General features: G+C 42.5%; 1 protein-coding gene across 1 annotated transcript in view; it reads right to left on the reverse strand.

Annotated features, from left to right (window-relative positions):
- The window catches only part of carmil1 (capping protein regulator and myosin 1 linker 1), a 59,563-nt gene that overhangs the window by 1,110 nt on the left and 35,084 nt on the right, over positions 1–23,369 (reverse strand). The window contains exons 12-36 of the mRNA XM_080735980.1: positions 22,729–22,815; positions 21,955–22,058; positions 21,027–21,104; positions 20,294–20,373; positions 19,554–19,658; positions 18,578–18,647; positions 18,204–18,285; positions 18,000–18,099; positions 17,809–17,863; positions 16,484–16,656; positions 15,893–15,961; positions 15,088–15,181; positions 14,022–14,120; positions 13,257–13,385; positions 9,934–10,056; positions 9,454–9,629; positions 6,291–6,378; positions 5,701–5,859; positions 5,251–5,317; positions 4,336–4,592; positions 3,686–3,801; positions 3,091–3,574; positions 2,672–2,714; positions 1,900–2,064; positions 1,243–1,377 (exon numbers count right to left, since the gene is read on the reverse strand). Coding sequence (XP_080592106.1) covers positions 1,243–1,377; positions 1,900–2,064; positions 2,672–2,714; positions 3,091–3,574; positions 3,686–3,801; positions 4,336–4,592; positions 5,251–5,317; positions 5,701–5,859; positions 6,291–6,378; positions 9,454–9,629; positions 9,934–10,056; positions 13,257–13,385; positions 14,022–14,120; positions 15,088–15,181; positions 15,893–15,961; positions 16,484–16,656; positions 17,809–17,863; positions 18,000–18,099; positions 18,204–18,285; positions 18,578–18,647; positions 19,554–19,658; positions 20,294–20,373; positions 21,027–21,104; positions 21,955–22,058; positions 22,729–22,815 — 3,138 coding nt within the window. The remainder of the gene's footprint in view (positions 1–1,242; positions 1,378–1,899; positions 2,065–2,671; positions 2,715–3,090; positions 3,575–3,685; positions 3,802–4,335; positions 4,593–5,250; positions 5,318–5,700; positions 5,860–6,290; positions 6,379–9,453; positions 9,630–9,933; positions 10,057–13,256; positions 13,386–14,021; positions 14,121–15,087; positions 15,182–15,892; positions 15,962–16,483; positions 16,657–17,808; positions 17,864–17,999; positions 18,100–18,203; positions 18,286–18,577; positions 18,648–19,553; positions 19,659–20,293; positions 20,374–21,026; positions 21,105–21,954; positions 22,059–22,728; positions 22,816–23,369) is intronic.

Raw genomic sequence — 23,369 nt, forward strand, 5'->3', positions numbered from 1 at the left:
ATAATCGCTAAGGAATTAATCGATGGTTGCAGCCCTAATTACAAGGATTGTCAATTACACTTCGGATTGTATGTGTCCTGATGACACTACGGCTCTAGTTTACTGTAATACACTTTGTTTGTTCTCATCTCCAGGCAGTGAGATGCTCAGTGGCGAGCGGGGTGGGCGTCATTCGCACTCTCGTAGAGGTCGATTACAGAGAGAAGTCGTCCCCTGTTTAATTGAGCGTTGTCTATTTGATTAATTACACTCCCTCGTAAATGTAGTGCTGGTATTGTGTTTGGCTGGTAGCAGCAGAGCACATTACATAAACTGTTCTGGCCACATGATTCAGGGTTGTTACAATGAACAGATCATAATATCACCGGTATGATTAACCAGCAGAAACCAAAAAGTGGGAAAGACAATCATCCATCCATCTTCAACCGCTTATCCGGAATCGGGTCACGGGGGTAACAGCCAATCAGGGTCTGTCAATCACAGGGCCCTGAGTGCAGATGCCGATCGGCTCTTCACTTTTTGGTTTCTGCAAAACGCCCACCGTGTGCTAGGGCATTCACCAAATATTCGAATATTCGAATAGTCGAATATCAAAGTCACTATTCGATGTTGTTCACCAAAGTCGAATATTCGCTTATTTGATTTTTTTAATTGTTTTCTCTTTAAAACATATATAGTTTTTAAAGCTTGGCTAGATAGGAAGTCATAAGAATGAGTTGTCAATGCCCCTGGTGGATGAATTTGTTAATGCTCTATACCAGGGCTTCTCAAACCTTTTTAGGCCGTGACCCCCAAAATAAACCTATTTGAACTGGGGGCCCCACCCTGACAAGCACTTGGAATTGTAGGTATTACATTTAATGTGACTCGGTTCCAGATAAATATTGTGAAAATAGCAGATCTACATGCTCACAACGCCTCGCAACGCGAGGCGTTGTGAGCATGTAGATCGGCTATTTTCACAAAGTTCGCCTCTTGCTGACTTAATATTTGACAGTTTGGCCAGTCCTGTCGAATATTCGACTATTCGAATACTTTGAGGTCAAATAATTCGAATACTAAAAATCACTATTCGTGAATGCCCTACCGTGTGCTTAGGCCAGGGCCAGACCGGTAGACACACATGATAATGTGAATTTTGCGACCGCCGACCAGGATGGTTTACCAGGCTATGTCTGTGTAGCTGGCCAGAGACCACCAGTTACACTGGGAACAGAGTGACACACACTGACTGATACCAACCATCCAATGGTGTGGTTCCCCCGCTGTTGCTGCTGGTGCTCCCTCTCTCCTGTTCAGATGGCGTCCTCTTCAGGCGGGGAGCAGGAAGTGGTCCTTTGGTTGACGGGCTACCAGTTGGACTCTCTGAAGAGTCGTCTTTGAGAGAGGAACACACAGACAGAGAAACATGTTTGAACAAAGACGTTATCTCACCATGGCTGATAAACAGCAAACAGAGCCTTTATGAAATGATATAACATTTAGTAGCTTAATAGGAATACATGTTGTAACTAACTGCCTATTGAGTGTAAAATGAGCCAATGTTCTGCTTTATAAAGTATGTCAATATGTTTTTGTTCAGTCAGGGATCCAAATTCAGTGAATTAAGTAATTGAGGAACCTAGCACCTCTCTTTGCATTTGTGAAATACCTACCTTGTGAAATACCTTTCCCACGGACCCAAATGTACAGAAGTCCAAGCCCTATTTCAAATATAGTGAAAATAGCTGATCTTTAAGCTGGCACGTGTGGCATTGTGAGCCGTTGTGAGCTTCTAGATGTATAAGACAAACAAACAAAACAAAATCTAAAATAAAATAATAAAACAAAATTGAAACCCCTGTGACATTTACAGGTACCCCCCCAAAAAAAAAACATAAGTCTCTGTGCAGCCCTCACCCAGGCTGTAGGTGCTGGTGGGTCTTGGGCTCAGGGGGGCGGCGGGGCTGAGGGGTCCAGAGGTGCGGGGCCCCAGTGGGAGCTTGGCCTGAGGAGGAGGGGGTCTGGGGCTGACGCTGGGGGGCTTGGACCTGGGGACCGGCTCCGGTCTGGAGTCATCACTGTCTGTTGACACAGAGGAATGAGACCATGAAGTAGGAGGAGTTGAAGGAGACAAGAGGAGGAAGAAAGTGGGTCGCAGAAACATTTTTATGCCGGGTCCCTTAATTTTTCATTAATTAAAAAGCAAATTCAATTCTTTTTTTAAGTAATTTCATGAAGAAATCAAAGAAAAATAGGAAGTAAGAAGATTATTCAAAAATAGCAGATTTACAAGGTCACAACATGTTGCATCACGTTATAAGCTTGAGACCTGAAGACTAAATATAAATTAGGGTTAAAGAGGTTGAACACATTTCTATGCTTTTTAACTTTGAATAGCATGGGTAAATGAAATACCATTTGAAACTATACGAATCCAGCTCAAACATACAGTATACAGCATGGATCTAGATTCAGTTAGTGCTGTCATCATACTGTACCAGGCAACGCTGCCCCCATGTGTTTCAATATATAATTTTTTTCCTCTTTTTATGTTTATTTCTTGGTAATGTTTATTTATCAGTTTGTAGAATATGATAATCTTGATCTTGTTTTTATCACTAAATAATTCCACATTGCATTATTGTGCAATTGAATAAACTATACTGGGGATTCTTTTAAAGCAACTCACCTGCATCACCATCCGTCTTATCCAGCGAGGAGTTGGATTCAGACTGGAAAATAGACACAAAGCTTATGAAATGTACCGTGCAAGATTAACAGTTCATATCAGTTCTATGTCCCATTCTGAAGGACGGCAATATTGGGGGCGAGAGTTACCTGTAATCGAACTACTCGGTTTCATCCATTATTTAAAATAAATTAGATGTATAATAATTGCTTTTGGGGACATTTTTGAAATTATCATTAACCACGTGTTAAGTGGTTAATCAGATGAATCTTTTTGTGTCCATTCGTCGATCAACAAATGTAAACACTTCTCGATCATTCGATGAATAGAAAAAGGTAATCGACTAATACCTAATAGTAATCACTAAGAAAATACCGGTAATCAACAGTTACAACCTTAGTTTCCCCACGCCACCTGACCTTGTTATGAGCAGCCATTTTCTCCTGCTTAGCCTTCATCTCGGCCAACAGGTCCATGCCCATGATGGCCACCCCGAAGTGGTGTGGCACGTGGGGGCTCGTCTTCTTCTCCTCCTCCCTCTCTTCCTCTTTCTCTTCCTCCTCCTCCCTCTGTTCCTCCGTAGGCTCAGCGGAGGTCGCGGCAACCTCCACTGGCTCTGGGTGGTCCTCAGACGGTGCCCTGGGGAACTCCCGGAGGGGTTCCACGGCAGCCGTAGGCCCGGGACTTTTCACCGCCGGCTTGGGGGACTTGGGCGCTGACTCCTCCGTCACTGTGGCTACCGGAGGCGGAGGAAGGTGTGGTGTGATGGAGGCCGCTCCGTGACTCTTCTCCGAGCGGGAGGTGCGTGACTTGATGAGGTTCAGGAAGCCACTCTTGCGTGACTCGCGTTTCTTCTCCACACCGTCTTGGCTGCCAGAGGAAGAGCCTTTTAGGGTGGGCCGTCTGGAATACAGGATAGTAGAACAAAAAAATATTTAACATTTTTTGCAAATCAAATTGTAATCAGTGGTGGTGTCAGCATGTTAGAATATGCAAAGAGGAGTTAAGTCTCACTTGAAGCTCAGTTTATTGACTTTCTTAGTGTAGAATTCATCCAGGCCCTCGTCCACTCTTCCCATGACACCGTTCTGCTGGGTTTCCTGTGACACCAGGTTTCTGTCTGCTGCCCTCTGCAACAGCCAAACACAAGGCAAAAGTCATGACAGCAGGAACCAAATTAAAAAGATAATTTAGAGTTTCTGTGTTTTTGTCCTTTTATAACACTGTACACTTGCCTTGAAATGCTCTGTTTGCTGCAAAAGACAGCATAATGTAAGCGAGATTAAAAAGCCCTGGCACAGGCCCGGCGCCACAGGGTGCCAAAACACATTTTAAGGCAAATGACATCTGGCTTGTTCACCGTTTCTGGAGAAACCGAAATTGAAACTGTTGCCGGAACTGAAACACCGAAACAGTTGCCACAACTTGCCAGTTTAACAATTGACCTACGAGTGACATGCTGAAATAAGATCGACTATGATGTGTTTCTTCAACCTATGCCAGGCCAGCCCTGCATGGACGCACTGCTTGTACATGTGGTTGTATAGAGATGAAAGTCTTAAATAACTACCACTGCCAGGCAGTCATGCACTTAAGAATTACATAAAGGAACTACAAATGTCTCCAAGTATCTGGACACTCAAACCTGTGTGACGTGGACTTACAGGCGGGCGGCTGGGTTTGGTCCTCTTCTTGGGTTTAGGGCGGAGCTTGGTGTGATGCTCCAGCTTCCTGACCTCCACGGTGGGCAGCTCTGCAAAGCTGAGGGGTTTGGTGTCCACCGGGGGCGGGGGAGGGGGCAGGTCTCCAAAGTAGGACGACGTCCTGGACAGCGGCTGTGCAGGAGGGGGAGGAGGCGGAGGCGGGTCCTCCACGTGGATCGGCACCTCCTCCAAGGCCTTGTCCAAGTCAAACTCCATCTCTGATTGAGAGGTGGACAGCACCAATCACGAGGGGAAAGTAAAACATTAACACAGTGGTTCTCAACCACTGTGTTCACAATTTTTGCCTCTAATATTTGACAATTTGGCCAATGTTTACTGTAATTTGTCATTTTAGAGGCATTAAAAAGTCCTTAAATTCTCACTTTAGAAATGTGCAGATACCCTCTAAACACTTAAACTTTGTGTTGGTTTGTTTACTGTTGAGAGAGAAATTAATGTTGCACATTAAGTTAATTATCTGGGGACCCCCCAAAATTATTTGGGGACCCCCCTGGGTCAGGTTGAGAACCACTGCATTAACAATTTACTCAACGTATTTATATTCATAGCGCAATGCGCTGGGTGAGGACAACACCACAAAGGGTCTAAGCCGAAGTACAAGAAGTATCGCCAAAAGAAATTACGTTGATGCTATGTAGTGCATATATGTTTACATTCCCCGGCCATGAAAATCATGTTGTGATTGGTCAAAAAGACCTTAGGGGGAAGGTTACGGGGAGGAGTGCACACAACAGAAGTGAGAAGTCCTGCCATATAGTACTTTACCAGGCTTTGCTTCTCGTGAAAGGAGAAAAGGTTGGGAACAAAGTAAAACACAGAGTTGTGTCACTGTGTGAAGTTGTGTCAGCAACTCACCAAACGCCACAGAGACCGGCCGCAGCATCCGGACAAGAATACTCTTCCTCTTAGACTTAGGAGTCATCTGGAGAGGGAAAAGGTAAAAAGTAAATAATAAAAGTAAAAAGTTAATTAAAGTCTATAGTCCTTGTGAAAAACCACACATTGTTATTGCAATATACAAATATACAAAATGTTATGAATTGTTTTACAATGTACTATATCAGAACTTTGGTTGAACTCATTTCCCAAAATAAACACTTTCAACCTGGCATCCATATTTTGCATGTCATTATAGGACAAGTTTTGGTTTATTAATTAATTGTCCATATTTCAGAAATAGTGAAAATAGCCAATCTACAAGCCTAACGCAATGCGAAAACCACTGGACTACACTAATACTAAACCAAACCTGCCATAGGACATATCTCTACTAAATAGAAGTGGAACCCCCTCTCATCCTCCTACCATGCAAGTGTCCATCTCCTCCAGCCTGCGGTTGTGGTCTACTTCACTCACGTCCTGCTCTTGGTTCTCAGGCTGCAGAATGGTCTCATCCAGAACCTCGGCCTCCATCTGTGGAACATGGCGCTCCAGCGGCTGGCTCTTCCCTGTCAGATGGTCTGACTGCAGGAGAGAGAGAGGAAAGAGGAGGGGTCAGGACAGGATGGATGGATGTGTGAGTGTAAGGATTGGATGGATGGGTGGATAGAGGGGTGAATTGGGTGAGTAGGTGGATGGATAGATGGGTGGGTGGAAGAATGTATTTATTTCATTTAATCAGTAAGAGCACATTGAGAGTGACACTGGCCAAGAGGCAAATTAAACCAACAAATACCTATGAAGCTCCAAGGATAGTGATCAAAGATGTGTACAACATCAGGTATAAGAACATAAAAGCTAAAATTAAATTAGCAACTAAAACCAAAAACTCATGGGAGGATAGATAGGTGAACGAGTGGGTACAGTAGAGGGATAGGTGGATGTAAAACAGACAGATTAGAGAGACAGACAGACAGTGGATGGGAGTATAGGGTAAACCATCATAAGTTACTAACCAGAGTGTGCTGTGATCGGGACAAATTCTCCAGGATTTCATCTACGATGCGGTCTGACACAAACGAGGCCAGGCTCAGCTTCACCTCACTGTTCGAATAAAATAAAACCACACGCAGCACACATCAGGAGAAACATAACATTGTGTCTCGTTGCTTTATCTAACACAGGTCACAAGACACATTCAAACCCATGACGTTGCTTGCGAGTGATCATATGGAGTGCATCAGACTGCCCTGATTATCTGTGTCGTTGGCTAGAACAGTGGTTCCCAAATGGTGTGCTGAGGCACAGCGGGCCTTGTGATTTTGTGAACCACACATTATAATTGCAATATACAGATCCTTCTCGAAAAATTTTAATATTGTGTAAAATTAAACCTTCTTGAAACTTTCATATATTTCTTTAAACTTTCATATATTCTAGATCATTGGACATTCAGTGAATTATTCCAAACCTTTTTTTGTTACATTTTAGATTTTTTATGGCATACAGCTCATGAATATCAAAAGTCCAATAGTCCATATTTCAAAATATTACAATATTACACGAGACCACTCAAAACAAGGATTTATAATAGAGAAATGTCAACCTTCTGAAGTCAGAGTTGCTTGAAGTCCAGTGGGAAGTTCCCGAAGTCAGTTATGATTTGGGGTGCTAGGGCATCTGCAATGCTTTTTCACACAATATTATTTTTTTTTTAGAAGGATCTGTATACCAGTAAGACTCCCTAAGCCTAAATCAATGGTAATAGCCAATCCGGAGGGAATATGGGAAATGGGACAGATCCATGTTGATGACATGACTTTAGAGATACTGTGTACCGCTTTGCGTGATTTTAGGCCAAAATCTGTTGGGAGTACTGTCCAAAAATGTGTTTTTAAAAAATTGGCCAGATGGTGGCGCTAGATGGGAGAGATGCATTTTGATGACATGACTGTAGAGATACTGTGTACCGCTTTGTGTGATTTTAGGGCAAAATCTGTAGCAGCAGAGTCCAAAAATGTGTTTCGCAAGAATCAGCCTCACGGTGGCGCTAGAAGAGGGGCATGTGAGAAATGAGGGGCAGCCAAGGACTGTGTGTGCAAAATTTGGCATGGATCGGGGCAACGGTGGCGGAGATATGAGCAGGGCAAAAGTGTGACGTGTGACTGACTGACAGCTGGTGGAGGTTTTGATAGTAACTGCGACCTGACAGTCGCAACAACTATACAAAAAGTTACAAATAAGGCCATGGCTACACAGAGCTGGATATTTCTGAAGCTAGACATTTTTTTGTGCTGTTGGGGCTTGCAGCCACATGAAGCTGGATATTTCGGCCGTGAAGCTGTATATTTTTTAAACCGGATAAATAAGTGGAGAGATTGAAAAATATCCGATTCACTGGATCCGTGTAGACATGGAACCCGGATATCTCTGAAGACTTTACTGTGTGTGTGCTTGTTAGACCTAGATATCTTTGTCGTGCGGACCTAGATATCTTTCTATGTGGATATCTGAAAAACCGGGATATATGAAATATCCAGCTCCGTGTGGACCTAGATATTTTTCTATGTGGATATCTGAAAAACCGGGATATATGAAAAATCCAGCTCCGTGTAGCCATGGCCTAAGTTTTAATTCACTATATCAGGCAGAGGCAGCACTAATTTCCCAATACAGAGGCAAATTCTATTTAACATAATTTCTGTAATATGTTTTCACAACTTTCAAAAAAGGTGTCCCAATTTTCATGTGACGTATTGTGAGCCAGAAAATTGGCCATTTTCACTTTGAATACAGGCTAGCCTAGCTGTGTTCTGGAGCGGGTGTGGGGATATCCAGGAGGACATGCACATCTCTGCCTCCATCAGGCTGACCACAGAGCAGTCACAGGGAATCCGTTTGTAACAGCAACATTCCCAGAACAAAAGCACATTCTCTTGTGGAAACAGATACACATAACCGATTTAGAACAAAAGAGCTATTTATCACCTCGTCTCTGTCGGGTAGAAAGCCTCATATGTCCAAAAATGTAACTTTTCAGGATTCAAATTCCAAAGTAGCACATCTACAAGCTAAAAAAACGTTGAGCATTATGAGCTTGTGGAGCTTTTACTTTTGATACTTTCGTGTGACGCTGTAGTATGATCAAGTAGGGCATTAATTTACGAAAAGTTAGAATATGAAGATGGAGGTTTTTTTTCCCAACAATTAAACTGTACCTCAGCAACAGGACAACTGAAAAAATGCTGGACTTTCCAGCAAAAAAGAAAAAAGAAAACATGATCCATTTGACTCGTACTCCAACATGTTGTTCATTAGAGAAGGCTGTTCTTGCCATAGATTCAGAGGCTCTGACACCAGGAAAGCAGTGTAAAATCTGTCTGGCCCGGCACGGGAGGCGGGAACCCTTCAACAAGTGCAAGATGTTGGACTGTAGTACACAGGTGTGGCCTAAGGATGGTGCTAGAGGAAAGCCTTTGGGTCACCAAAATCTGCAAAGCACAAATGTGTTCAGCAAGTTTCATGGCAATCTGCCCATTCTATTTTAAAATACTGTATTTTGTGTGCAAGTGGAAATTCTGAAGCAGGGGCAGCCAATCATCTCTTTTCAATCTATCAGGGGAGCACCTATTCAATCTATCAGGTGAGCATCTATCTTGCCCTGATGATGATCAGTGTGGTCGAAACATGTCGGCAGTTGGCTATTTAATTTAATAAAGGCTTGTTCCTCTTTTTAACCTCGAGTACCTGGATAACCTCCGTTTTTTTTCTTATATCAGGTGAGCAGGTTGTGCTATTGAGGTGATCGACTGAGTTGATCAAAGAAATTACATATTTATATTTTTCAAGAAGTAGTGAAAATAGCAGATCTACAAGCTCGCAAAAGATCTGCAAAGTATTTTCACTAATTTGGTTCCTGGGGAAACTCTCTTTTGGGTCTCAAGCTAAAATGTTTGGGAACCACTGTTCCAGATGTTGTTCAGGACCTAAGTGGTGGACAGAAAGCAAACAGACAGGCAGGCAGGCAGACAGACAGACAGACAGACAGACAGACAGACAGACAGACAGACAGACAGACAGACAGACAGACAGACAGACAGACAGACAGACAGACAGACAGACAGACCATCCTTAGAGCCCTGCCACTATGGGGTTAAACACCAACACATGTCCACCCACCTGATCTTGTTGATAATGTCCACTCCTGACTGTTCCAGCAGCGTTGTGGTGATGAAGCTCCGCGGGACCGCCATCCTCCCCGCACTGTTCTTCACCAGGTCCTGACGAAGGCCGCTCCTCTTCATCACGTGGGGACAGAGGCTGTCCGCCGTCTCCACCATCGACTGGATCAAGGCCTGAGAGAGAGAGAGAGAGAGAGAGAGAGAGAGAGAGAGAGAGAGAGAGAGAGAGAGAGGTAGTTTAAAGAGAGAGAGAGAGAGAGAGAGAGAGAGAGGTAGTTTAAAGAGAGAGAGTGAGGTAAATGAGGGAGAGATAATTATGATTCAGGGTGAAGAGCTCAGTCACCTTTTCTGAAGTGACGAGTAATGTGTGTAATATTATTTTTAACATCAAATATTTTACGTGAACATTTTTCACTCATTACACATAATGTTGTAATCCCACTGAAATTGAGAAAGCAGCAGTGATTGACAACCCTACCTGTAGTTGTTCATCCATGACCCTGGAGACCTCTCCCGCCATGGACTCCAGTTGGTCCTGGATGGCCCCCACACACGGCTCCCTGACCCCCCCACTCTTCAGGTGGTACAGGTTACGAAGGAGCTGGGGGGTATAGAGGGAGTTGGAGAGGGGAGGGGGAGGTAATAGTCTTTTAACGTATTATGTGTGTGTGTAAATACACATATACTGTAATAATAATGGAGCTTGTACGCATATTGAAATATGATGTTATCTACTAGGCTACACCTGGCAACGGTTTGTGTTGTGCAGGACATCAGACCAGACCCCTGGTCAGCATATATATGGTGTTGCATACATCGGGGGCGATCGAGGGGAGATATTGTGAGATATTTAGAGCACGTAATAGTTAGAGAGTTAGAGAGGGACAGGTGACAGAAACAGAGAAGGTAAAAAAGACAGAGAGACAGTCAGTCATGTTGTGCTGGACGGAGCCCCTGAAAAGAGGGCCGGTTCTCCCGAACGACGAGCCAAAGCCACACTTGCTCACGTTTCCCGCCGTGGCTGTGGGGGACAAGGTGTATTTTTTCGGAGGGCTTTACAAGACCAACGAACAGGATCCGATCGATGTGCACGTCTTCAATACGCTGTCTTTGTGCTGGATAAATCTGACTCCCGTGACGACTGGACGAGGGGAATGTCCCTCTGAGGTCCCCACCATGCGCCACGGCCACACCGCCGTGCTGATAGAAGACGTCATCTACATCCAGGGGGGCTTAGTGAATTTTAAGCTAATAGAGGAGGAGACCGGCATCTGGATTAAGGGGGGAGAATACTGGGAGGTTACTTACGCGTTCGATGTTGACACCCACCGATGGTGGGTGCCACAGGTTTCCGGGGACGTTCCCGAGGGGAGGTGGGCCCACTCGGCCTGTGTTTTGGGGAAGGTCATGTATATCTATGGAGGACGCCGGCATACCGGACTCACTAACGACATCTACAAGTTGGACACTGGCACAATGTGCTGGTCTTTTATTAACACCAGAGGCACTACGGTGCGCGTTTCAGGATGTCACTCTACCACCTTCATCGGGACAAAGATGTTTGTATTCGGGGGCCAAGGGGACCTTCAGGACAAGGACAAGTACAACATCGTCAGAGTGTTTGACACGGAGACAAACACCTGGATGAGCACGCCTTCTGCGCCGCCCCGTCCACAACAATGTGAGGGTCACGCAGCCTTTGTCTACAACGGAGAGCTGTACATATTTGGTGGCTACAACTTTGATCTCAGGCAGTACTTGAACGATCTGTGGAAGTTAAACACCGAAACCTTCTCCTGGAAGAAGGTCCAGCCCAAGGGGAAAGGCCTGGTTTGGAAGTCTTCTGTGTGCAGTTGCATAGTGGGAGATTGTGTCATCCTCTTAGGAGGACACAGAGACACGACCCATACACAACTCATCTTACAGATCTTACACCTAAGTCCTGGACTGAAGACCTTATGCAAACTAGCCGTTGTTCAACACGGTCTAGAGCAGTCGGAACTCCCACACGACATCAAATGGGAACTAACGGCAATGACAACAGAAACGGCTAACTTAAATTTGCTCGCTGCCAGCAAGCACACAAAGAATCGGATTTAGTGGGCATTGACATTCAAATTGTTTACAAGTGAATTCCAAGTTTGCACGAGGCGGCCCTTTTGCCGGCCCATCTGTCCTGATGGCTGCACCCCAAGACTGAGACAGCCATAGGTGGGCAACCTAACCAGGCGGGGATCTGGCGAGGAGTGCACTTTTTCTAGTTAGTTTTTTTTGTGAGTAAAATTTACAAGAGAGTATCAATGGTGTGTAATATGAAATGTAAGATTACCATTAAACAGTAATCATTGTTTTATTTATATATAATAATTGACGTCTTCCATCCTATTCAAGGGAAGAAACAAAACTTGACTTTAGTCACCTCAGTTTAGCATGAGGAATGGAGGGTCTGTTGGTTTGAGTCCTTGATATCTACAGAAAATGTTCAATTCAATCAACACATATAAGACAGACATACAGTAAAAGACACAAGCAAACATTCAGAGTTTGTTTGCCTAAAATAGTCATTTAGCTTTTGCTTGTTCAACAAGCCTCGTTGATCTACTCTCTAATGTTAATTTGCATCAAGGAAATAATATGTTCTATTTCTGTGTATCAAATAGGCCTACACAGTACCTCTAATGTAAGATTGCCTCAAAGGATTTACAAGTGACATTTGTTGCTTTAAATGTTTTATCTCCCTCCAATCCCAATAATTATCTTGTTGCCTCTATTGTATATAGAGCTGTTATGTATAGTTGTATAGTTAAATTAAGACAGAAATGAACTAACTATTGATGCTGCTCCTATTTCTGTCATATACAGTAACTTGTCCATTACGCTGTTGTCTTTTAATATAATATATACAGTAGCAATATTGTTTTTATTTTTGTGTGTAAAGCAGTTTTTATTTGATTTTGAAAGTAAAATGTATCAACCCAGATTCCACATTAAACTGTAGATCACAGGACAATGTTGATGACAATTACTGGAAAACACTTTAAGCAATGGACATAGCTGGGTTTTGTGTATGTACTGTATCCACAGATATGGATACTGTACTGTATATCCAGATCAACTTAGATCAGGGGCAGAGAACACATCAACTCTAGTTCAACAAACAAGTCTCAATATTCTTCCATTGAGAAATGTAGACCATGGTGTCGAGTAGGAAATCTCCCTGGGCTCAGCAGGGATTCCATCTGGACAGTCGTAGATGTTTGGTGTCCCACACGGGAGACGACTCAGGTTACAAATCCGGGTAGGACATGAAACTTACAATTGCAGCTTTAAGACAGCAGTACAGTTGTGTATAATTATTTTTTGTTTTGTAAAAGAGTAGTTCACCCCAAAAATTGCTTATTTTCGATCGTTTACACACCACATAAAGCCTTGAATTCATGGAGATTTTTGTTTTTGTCGCATTCCTAAGACAATAGTTTGAAGACCGGGACATAAGTCGGTAGGAGAGTCTTTGACTCTGACTCTTTCAGTAGGAGACTCTTTGAGTCAACTCTGCCGGTCATCAGATTATTGTCTCAGGAATGTGACAAAAACAAAAACAATCTCCATGGATTCAATGCTTCATGGGGAGTGTAATTGATAGACAATAAGTATGTTTTTGGGTGAACCATATACTTGTGACTGCACTGCAGTCCCCCTGGTCTCTATATGGCTATTTTCACCAAATGTATTGTTCACCCCAGAATAGGGAGTCTACAAGGGCTCATGTGGTTCCGTCTCATTTTGTGTGATTCTCAGTACCGTTTTGGAGTTCCTGGCGTCCTGAATGAGGTTCTCTGCCACCCTCATGTCCTCCTGGATGGAGTCTGTCTCTGTGAACCTCAGAGAGTTCAGGTGGTCCTGCACCTTCACACACATCCTGTCCATGAGCTGAAACACATGAAGCACATGCTGGGTCACGCCTCATAAAGCAGGGTTACACACTCCAACAGTACCGGAGACACAGGGATTACATTCTTTTTTGTTAGGCCAACTCTCAATCTGTTTCCTAAACAATTAGTGTGATATGTAAAATTCTGATTTTAAAATCAGTGGTATTATTGTTCTATAAATGTATGTTCCTGCTGCTTACATACAGGCAGCCAACCAGCTGAAGACATTTTTACGAAGAATCTGAGAAAGATTTTTATTTTATGGAAGATGCTTCTGAAAATGTATTCTATTGCTAGGTTGACCAATTTAAATACTCAATTAAAATCTCAATATAAAATACAATATATTTTATAGTTTTTCTTTTCAGAAGAGATCACCACCAGCACTCACTTTGATCCTTTTAGGATTTCTTGTTTACTTAGTCAGGCCGAAACGTCCATCGTGTATGATCTGCTGCTGGGGACTGACTAAAGTTTTACAAGGTACAATTTAGGCATTTAGCAGAATAAACAAGAAATCCTAAAAGTGAGTGTTGATGATCTCTTCTAAGATACTATTTCTGCCAGAACCACACAGAACTATTCTTCTGATGAGTGCTTGCCTCTCTCTTTTTCAAGTTTCTAGATGTTTTACCTGTTGCGTGGTGGTGGTCACAATGCCCTGCTGCAGCCTGTAGGCCTGCTCCTGGAAGTATTTACGGGTCTCATGGTTCCTCAGCAGGTACTGCTCCATCTACACACACACATAACAGGGTTGTTGTCTGTGTGTGTAAAGCCTGATTTAAACATCATTTAACGACCATGTGAATATTTAAAGGAGTAGTTCACCCCCAAAATGACTTTATTTCAAATGATTACTCACACCATGGAGACTTGAGTTCAATAATATTTTTTTTAGTTTTTTGTCACTTTCCTAAGACAAAATATGTATAACAATAAATGTACCCCCATTGATTCCGGATGGATCCGGAATCAATGGGGGTAAATTTACTATAATCAATTTTTTGTCTTAGGAATGCGATGAATACAAAAAGATATTATTGAACTCAAGTCTCCATGGCGTGAGTAATCAATAGAAACATTTTCATTTTTGGGGTGAACTACTCCTTTAAGAACTACAGATTTTCAAGTAAAACTCTTACTTGAAAATCGGTTGTTATTATTGAGTGATTGGCCATGAGAGTGTGTTTGCACAATGTACAAACACAAGAGTGAGGTTCATTATCTTTGGATAATCCTTCTGGCGTTACTTTTGTTTTGTAAAGCATTATGGACCATTCAAAACTTTTTGCATCCTTGTGTGAGCAATTTTCTGTTTCATATGCATTCAGCTTACGAACCTGAACACGAGCCTCAGACATACTGTAGCTGTTTGGATTGTTTGACAAGACCGCATTTCCTGTATTTTCATTACTTATGAAGACATAATGATAATATCTCAAATTTATGTAACGCTTTTCTACCCAAAGAGTACCCAAAGAGGCTTTACATGGGGAGAAACTTTTATTTTATTTATTTATATGGGGCTTTACATGAGATACAACAAATACGATCAGTATGTCTGTTCATCACTCTAATTGAACTGTGTTTTGAAGGCATAGCTCAACAAATACCCTGAATTTACTTTTATTTTTCGTGTGCGCAACTGCGCATCCTAGAGTTAACCTTTACAATGAGGAGATAAAAGGCTGGACAATGACCTTCAACAGGGCGTCCTCGGTCTTCTCTGGGCTGGCCTTCAGAGCCTGGGCGGCGTCCATGATGGGCATAGGCATGAAACGAATGGTGTAGTTTCTGGTGAAGGAACAACAATCATTGCTGGTTGGTGGTGGAAATGAAAAACTGTATCTATTCTGGGCAAGTCTGATGCCAAAAGGCAGAACAAACATGTTTCACAAGACCTTGACCAGCTGATTAGAGACTGCCTACAAAAAAGCTTTTTTTCCCCTTTACGGGTCTTCAACAGGGGCTCCAGGACCCCTAGGGGGTCCTCCAAATCTTTGAGTGATAGAAAGTTCAAAATTTGTATATCAACCACTTGAACCCTAGTGTCCATAATCTGAGAACTTTAGCCAAAAATAGCAGATCTACAAGCTCACAACGCCTCGTGCTGCGAGGCATTGTGAGCTTGTAGATCGTCTATTTTCTTCAAAGAGCTTTGGTGTAGAGGGGAAAAAGAGCAGACCAAGTACAGAGAGAAAGGTCAAGTTTATTATTAAGTATTGACGGTCCAAGTGGTTAAATATCTGAAAACACGAATTGACATGAATCCAAAATACACTGACGACTGTGCGGTCAAACAATGAAACTACTGTATATGGAATCTATGATAAGGTTGTGGGGGGTCCCTGCTTCATCTCTCTCTCAACAAAGAGGTCCTTGGACTGAAAACGTTGAAGACCCCTGCTTTACAACACAAAGATAAATGTTGTTTTTCAGGGACATCACTCGCTTCAGGTCAGGAACTTTAGCCTTTTGGACAAAAAGGGGGAGCGCCATACATACTTTTCCATGGCGGCAGCCATGTCCTGCAGGCCCTGAGGGGTGATGTTGTTCCTATCCCACAACACCGTCCTGGACACACACACACACACACACACACACACACACACACACACACACACACACACACACACACACACACACACACACACACACACACACACACACACACACACACACACACACACACAGTCAACCAGTGGGTTTCAGAATATCCCTCCAGAGAGTCGCAATTTAAACAGAACTTTTCTCATGACCTCAATATTGACTTATTGGAGTTGTTGACAAGGCTCTTCTTGTAACAACTATTTGTAACACTATTAACTTGTATCATTAGTATATAGCAGTATTTTTTTAAAGTATCTCAATATGTTTTTTCTTTCCACTGAGTAGCAGGGTTAAGAATGTTAGTTTCTTTTGTCTTAATGCTTTTAATGTATGCTATAAGGCACTGTTTAATGGCCTTGTTGAAATGTGCTGCTATACAAATAAACTTGCCCTTGCCAAGTTTCTTATATTGCCACTCAACCCCTCTGTGCCCCAGTCAGTCTTCGACTTCAAACTTAATCTCTGCATCAGCATTTCCCTGCTGACCTGAGTTTGGTGTTGATCTGCAGAGCTTTAGCCAGCATCTTTGCTCCCATGTCTCCCATGCTGTTGCCACTGATGTCCAGTTTGATCAGAGAGGTGTTGCTGCCCAGAGCGCTCAGAACAATGGACAGGTCAGCCTTCAGTCTGGAGTCAGCCAGGGACAGCGAGGTAAGAGGCTGGCGGAGAGAATTAAAACATATACATCATCGCTGTCTGGCAGAAAACTCCTATCTCCATATTTTAACTTTTTGTGTTTTGTTTCCCGTAAATGAACGCCCTACTTGATTGTACTACAGAGTCGCACAAAAATCTAAAGGTGGCAGAACTGCAAGCTCGAAGCACTCGTTTTGAGCTTGTTGATCTGCTACTTTTGCTCTTTTTGAATCTTGAAAAGGTTTTGGACATATGAGCTTTCCATCCGACAGAGACAATGCACATATACTGTACTGTATACAGTAGACTATAGTATATTAGCCTCGGAAACCCAGGCTTCATTTGGTGATCGGAAGAAAATGAAGCCTGGGCGATCGCGTTATGATCACTGTTGGAGGAAGTGTAGAATTTCCCTAACCAATCAGAGTGCAGAGAACGTCACACCGAATGTGTTGACGTCATGACGCAGCAGCGTTCTCTGCGCTGAGCAGAGCAGCAGAGGGGGGATGGGGGAGGAGAACACATGCTATTGGTCGGAGACTTGCGGTGAGACTCGCCGCGCCCGCCCATCTGCCTACAGAAACTGGTCTGCGTTAGCCTAGTGTGATAGTATATTGATATCAATACATGTTATCTATGTAGCGCTAAACCAGAACACTTAATCTACACACAGAGCAGGTCAAGTCATGAGCAAGCACGCGTTGGCGGTAGCAAGGAAATACTCCTCAAGAAGAACATGGTTCTAGGAGGTGGGCGGCAAGTGTCACCACAAACAAAAAAGCAAATATATACAGTGTTGTGCTGAAAGTCACCCAAGTGCTTTTGCATTAATACTGCATGTCATTTGATGAATGTGTCCATGCAAATTGCCTTGCAAAATTAGATGGTCATTTATTATTTTAGAATGAATGGTTCCACTGGGATTGGAACCCTCAACCCTGAGAGGGTTTACTGTATGCCATGCTTTACCCAGTGGAGAACGTGTACACGGTCAAGGTCAAAGATGGAGACAAATGTAGCAGTGAAGACGGATTCATACAGTAATCGTACTGTTGTTGTATGACAGCGTATAAATCAAGCATGAGAGTGTGTATGTTTAGACTCCCCCCATTAAGCTCATTAGAGAGCTTCATAAAAAGACGAGTAGCAAGGTTAGTTAACGTAGATTCACTGACCGATTCCTCTTCCTGAATCATGTGTACCAGGTTGTCCAGGACCTGAGACATGTTCCTGGAGGAAGGAGACAAGAGGGTGAAACGCTGGACTACAAGCTAAATGCTCAACTGGTCCAATGAGCGAGAAACTGAGTGAAATATGATAATTGTCTTGATTCGTCTCTTAATGCTTGTCAGAGTTTGTCACCCACTTGGATTTGATGTTGTTGAAGTTCTTGCCCAGGGACAGGTGTCTGATGGAGCGATTCTTTGCAAGCCACACCAGCAGAGTGGTCAGATCCATGTCCAAACCTTATTAGCACACAACGTTTTTGAAGATATCATTATTTTTAATATACCGACTGTTTGGAAGATCTCCACATAATGGATCTATGCAGCACCTCAGATATACTGACCGTTATCAGAGATGTCCAGACTGGAGATGTTAGGGATCTCAGCTATACAACCTTCTAAAATCTGAGATCCTCCAGAACGCAGCTGAGCAGAGAGTAAAACAAAGACTGTTCATTATCCTTGTTAATAATAACAATATCATAAATTAATTTAGTTTCTAAATTCCGGATTTCTTCTTTTTTTTTTTTTACATTTTGCCTGTTACTAAGTAAGTTAGTAAGCATTTACTTTACCCGCTGTTACAATACTTGAACACTGATTTGCATATTTAAACGGCCATTTTAACCACTTTGTTGACCGGTGTCCCCCAGGTGTCTGTACTTGGTCCCTTCCTTGTGCTCATAAACTGTAGTTTATGAGCCAACTGAGTTCTTACCTCACAGCAGCTGAGATCAAGGGAAACCTCACTGAGGTTGGGGTTACAGCCCAGACCCAATAGCAATGACCTGAGGACACAGAACACAGTAAGAACAATGACATAGGGACAGAGAACACAGTAATAATGATGTGGAGACACAGATTACAATGACCTGGGGACATACAGTAACAGAGTAAGAACAATGACGTGGGGACACAGAACAGAGCAGAACACCCATGCAGAAACAGACTGGTTCTCAAAACCAACAAAGCCATCCTCCAGTGGTGGAAAAAGAAAAATCTGAAAGACGTGTTTCATTTAAAGACTATAGACTAGAGATACTTGTGTACCGATGACATGATGTTTGGCCAAAATCTGTCCGGAGTACTGTCAAAAAAATAATATATATATATATATATATATATATATGTTTCCCAAAAATTGGCCTACTGGTGGTGCTATAATAAGCACATGTGAGACATTTGGGGCAGAGGTTCTGCTCTGGCATCCAGGGAGCATGTGTGCACAGTTTCGCTGCCATCAAGCCAATAGTGGCAGAGATTAGCTGTACACACACACGCACACATGCACACCACACACACACACACACACACACACACACACACACACACACACACACACACACACACACACACACACACACACACACACACACACACACACACACACACACACACACACACACACACACACACACACGGACGAAAGGACGGACAGGGTGCAAAACATAGTCTCGGCCAAGCCTTCCGGTCTGGCGGAGACAATAATAACAAATAGAGTAGGTCATTCTGTAGCCTACAGGCAGTGTGCATAAAAAGATTGGCACTGATCAACACGGCGAGCCATGGCACTGATTGGTCTAGTGGTTTGCAATATTAGCATAAAAATAGAACATACTAAACCAGTGGTTGAGCAGAAACCCCGGCCTGTTTAATATCATGCAACAACACATACAGTAAAGTGGTGGGCTTACTTGAGAGCCTCCAGGGGCAGTCTGGTTCCCGACACACTGACAGAGGTAAGGGACTGAGCTTGGCTGAAGAACTGCTTAAAGGACGTGGGCACTTCCTTACTCTTCCTGTGGGACGGGACACAACATGACAACACCACTCAGTTCTACAAAAGGCATCCCAGCAAAGTTAATTCCATTCTTATACTTTATAATAATAATATTTAGGTATGATATGTACCAATGTTCATAATAGTATAAAGAACAAAATGTATACATTTGTTTCGTGGTTTATACCTATAGTGGTAACCTTCTCGAGTTAGCTTTTATTGAGAAGTTAGATGAGAAAACATGGGTTCAAAATGTGGCTGGGCTGTAAAAAAGAAGATCAGTGACTTTTCCATCATATAGCCCCTTTGGAAGAAAAAAATATATCTATAACATACCATTTGTTTCCACAGATGGGTTTGAGGCTAGGCTACAGTATATACTTTAACTACATGAACCCTGGTGTCCCTATTTTGGGCATGTGGTAATGGGGAAAATACTCATCAAAAATAGACTAACATTTGGCTAAAGTAGCAGATCTACAATCTCACAACGTGTTGCTGGATGACGCTTTGTCAGCTTGTAGATCTGCTATTTTCGGCAAAGAGATGTGGTGTAGGGGAGGGGGGGGGGGGGAAAGAACGGACCCAAATAATAGACGCCTGGAGGACCCAAGTCAACCAAGTATGGTTTAAGTGGTTAAAGGGAGGTCTGACCTGCTGTGAGAGAACACTGTTTTGGACAGGTTGAGGACAGACAGATGCTTCAGAGATCCTTTCAGCAGCGACGCACACACCTGGAAGCACAACGGACTTGAGCCGGGTGTTGTCCTACCGTACGGTTCATTGAATGCTTTAACCAGTGAAAAATAGCAGATATACAAGCTCACAGCGCGGCACCGAGTGCCGCGCTGCGAGCTTGTAGATCTGCTATTTTTGAAAAAGTCGTGAAAATGTGTGCAAATCTTTGAATATATGTATTTTCAAAGCGAACGTTTGTAACTAAAGTTTTGCTCCTGAGTGGTCCCTGGAACTAGATATTTTGAGATGGGGGTCCGTGGCCGAATAAATATCATTTTGGGGGTCCTTCACATGAAAAAAGTTTGAGATCCACTGACATAGTAGTCTCTCAAGAACAGACTAACTGAGCTCCAGTTGAAGTGAAAAGGACCTTTTCTTTGACGATGGCTGGCCAGATTGCAGACATAGAAACATAGGCTTTTTCCAAAAATCTTAGAAGGATTCAAAAGACACTTATAGAATCGGGTCAAAATTCAAATTTTCACGATTTTTCAAAAATAGCAGATCTACAAGCTCGCAGCGCGGCACTCGGTGCCGCGCTGTGAGCTTGTATATCTGCTATTTTTTTTATATTTAAAGCATAAAATATTGCGTCATAATGTGTTCAGGCCTAAATGGGTTAAAGAAGGAGCGGAGTGTGTTGTCTTACCGGCTCTAAAGAACAGTCAGTGTTGGACAGGTCCACACTCTCCAGACAGTTGGGTTGACCCAGGAAACTCTGCAGGTTCTACAGCCGTTGGATAGAATCATTAAAGAGTCAAGACTCCATCCTGCTGATTGCATTGCACATAATACCTGTATCTATCTACTGTAAATTAGGATTATATTCACATTACATTCTTGAAGAGATTGATTTGTACATTTGCTATATGGGCCTTTCTCATCATCATAAATGATAATTGTAGGGTCTGTTTTACTCCAATTATCAACATAAATAAACATAAATAAATCACAAGCCCCAAAATTCAGCAAATACGGTATCAATACACTACAGTAGGGCTGTCACAATTATTTTTCATAATCGTCATAATCGTTTCCATGTTGAAAAATGTTCATATATTTAAGAAAAGGTCAAAAATTGAGGAAATAGCTGATGCGACGCGTTGTGAGCTTGTAGATCGGCTATTTCCACTATCAAAGTTATTTTTTAAGTAGTAAGTTGTCAAATATGTCAGTAATGTCTTTGTATATTTAGGTTATGTGTCATATCTACCATGTACAACTTCAAAGCCTAAAAGCCAAACAGAAATGTAATTATCAACGACAAAAACACAATTAAATCGTTAATCGCCAATTATTTTAGTGACAATTAATCGTCATGTCATATCGTGACAGCCCTACACTACAGTAAACAATGTAGCTGTTGCCTCTAGTGATAGTCCTTCTATCAAGATGAGTCAATCAACCTAGAGAATATAAACATGTCTCCATTGCTAATAGTTTTTTGGTGGTAGGGCTATCCTTTTGTTTATGTGTTTATCACTGATTGGGCCTTTAACAATCAATAACAAACATAGTTATTTTCTGTGGTTCTATGGTTACAGTACAGCGAGGAAGGAGACTAAATGGTGTCATACGGTTAGGTCGTCTCCCCTGAGAGAGTTTCCAGACAGGTCCAGGTGGGTCAGGGTGGTGGAGACTGCAGGGTTGGCACACAGGGCTTGGCACAGACTGTTCACGCCTAGTTCAAAGACAGGGAAATGGACATTAGGAAGGAAAGGTGGGCCTTTTGTTTCCACACCTCAGTGTGTTGTCTGAACAGTTTAGCAGTTCGTTTATAGTGTAAAAACTGACCCGTACGACACCGTCAGTATTAACCCATTAAGATCTGAGGCCAATTCTAAAAATGCTAAAGAATTTCAGAACAACGTATGCTGCCATATCAGTGGTTCTCAAACTTTTTCATGTTTAGGACCCCAGAAATTATACGTATATAAAATACAATATTTTGTTCCATGGAACCCCCAGAAGCAAAGATTTTATATTAAAAAGTTTGCTTTAAAAACTATATAAATGCATATATATTAAGATTTGCTAAATTGTTTTTTCAAAAATAGCAGATCTACAAGCTCATAGTGCAGCACAAAGTGATACTCTATTATGAGCTTGTAGATCTGCTATTATCTGTGAGTGGTTAAAATGATTGTGATCCTATATTAACAACTTTTGCTGGGGACACCAGCTTGAGAAGTTGAACCAATATGCTATATACAGCATATAGCTAAAATATAAAATGAAACCGATGCTTTCCCAGATTGAATGGGTTAAATTGACATTCAGAATGTTGCAGTGTAGCAGGAGGTACAGTATAACCACTCTGCTTGGTTTTCTGCTTGTTTGCATGCCGGTACCTTTAGGCGATATAGAGGTCTTGGAGAGGTTCAGGTGTTTCAGGCCCATTGGTAGTTTGGCCAACTGCGAGCTCAGGGCAGACACGCCTGCAGTGCACAAAGAAAAACACATAATCAAACACTCCTCTCATCACCCTTTGTAGGGGGAACCTGATCCTGATCCACTCCCTACACAGGTCTTAGATTCAGGCTAAGTACAGGCTAAATAAAAGAGATTTTAAGATCCTATTCATAAGATTCTCCACCGTATTCACACAAGCGGTTCGTTTTCATGCATTTTTACATGTAGTCTGTATCCATTGCAGTTTTGTTTGTTCCTTATGCCAAATTTGGGACGAATGAAGTCACTTTTGATCAAAGCTTTAGTGAGAATATAGTGTAAACTAATATTATAGGTTGAGAAAAAAACACACAGTGTGAAGTGAGCTATTTATGAGTTAAATTCATTAAGCGTCCCGTGAAGCTTGGCCAATGTGACCCTGGCCATCAGGGGGACGTGCAGAGAATGTTAGAGAGGCAGGGCCCACATTTCTAAAAAGGGCCTTTATTGAAAATAGCAGACCTCCAAGCTCACAACGCGTCGCAGCGCAACGCTCTGTGAGCCATTTTCAGTACTTGATACCACACTAAACCAAGCATAA

The sequence above is a fragment of the Nannobrachium achirus genome (assembly GCF_963921795.1).
Source record: "Nannobrachium achirus genome assembly, chromosome: 10".
Lineage (NCBI taxonomy): Eukaryota > Metazoa > Chordata > Actinopteri > Myctophiformes > Myctophidae > Nannobrachium > Nannobrachium achirus.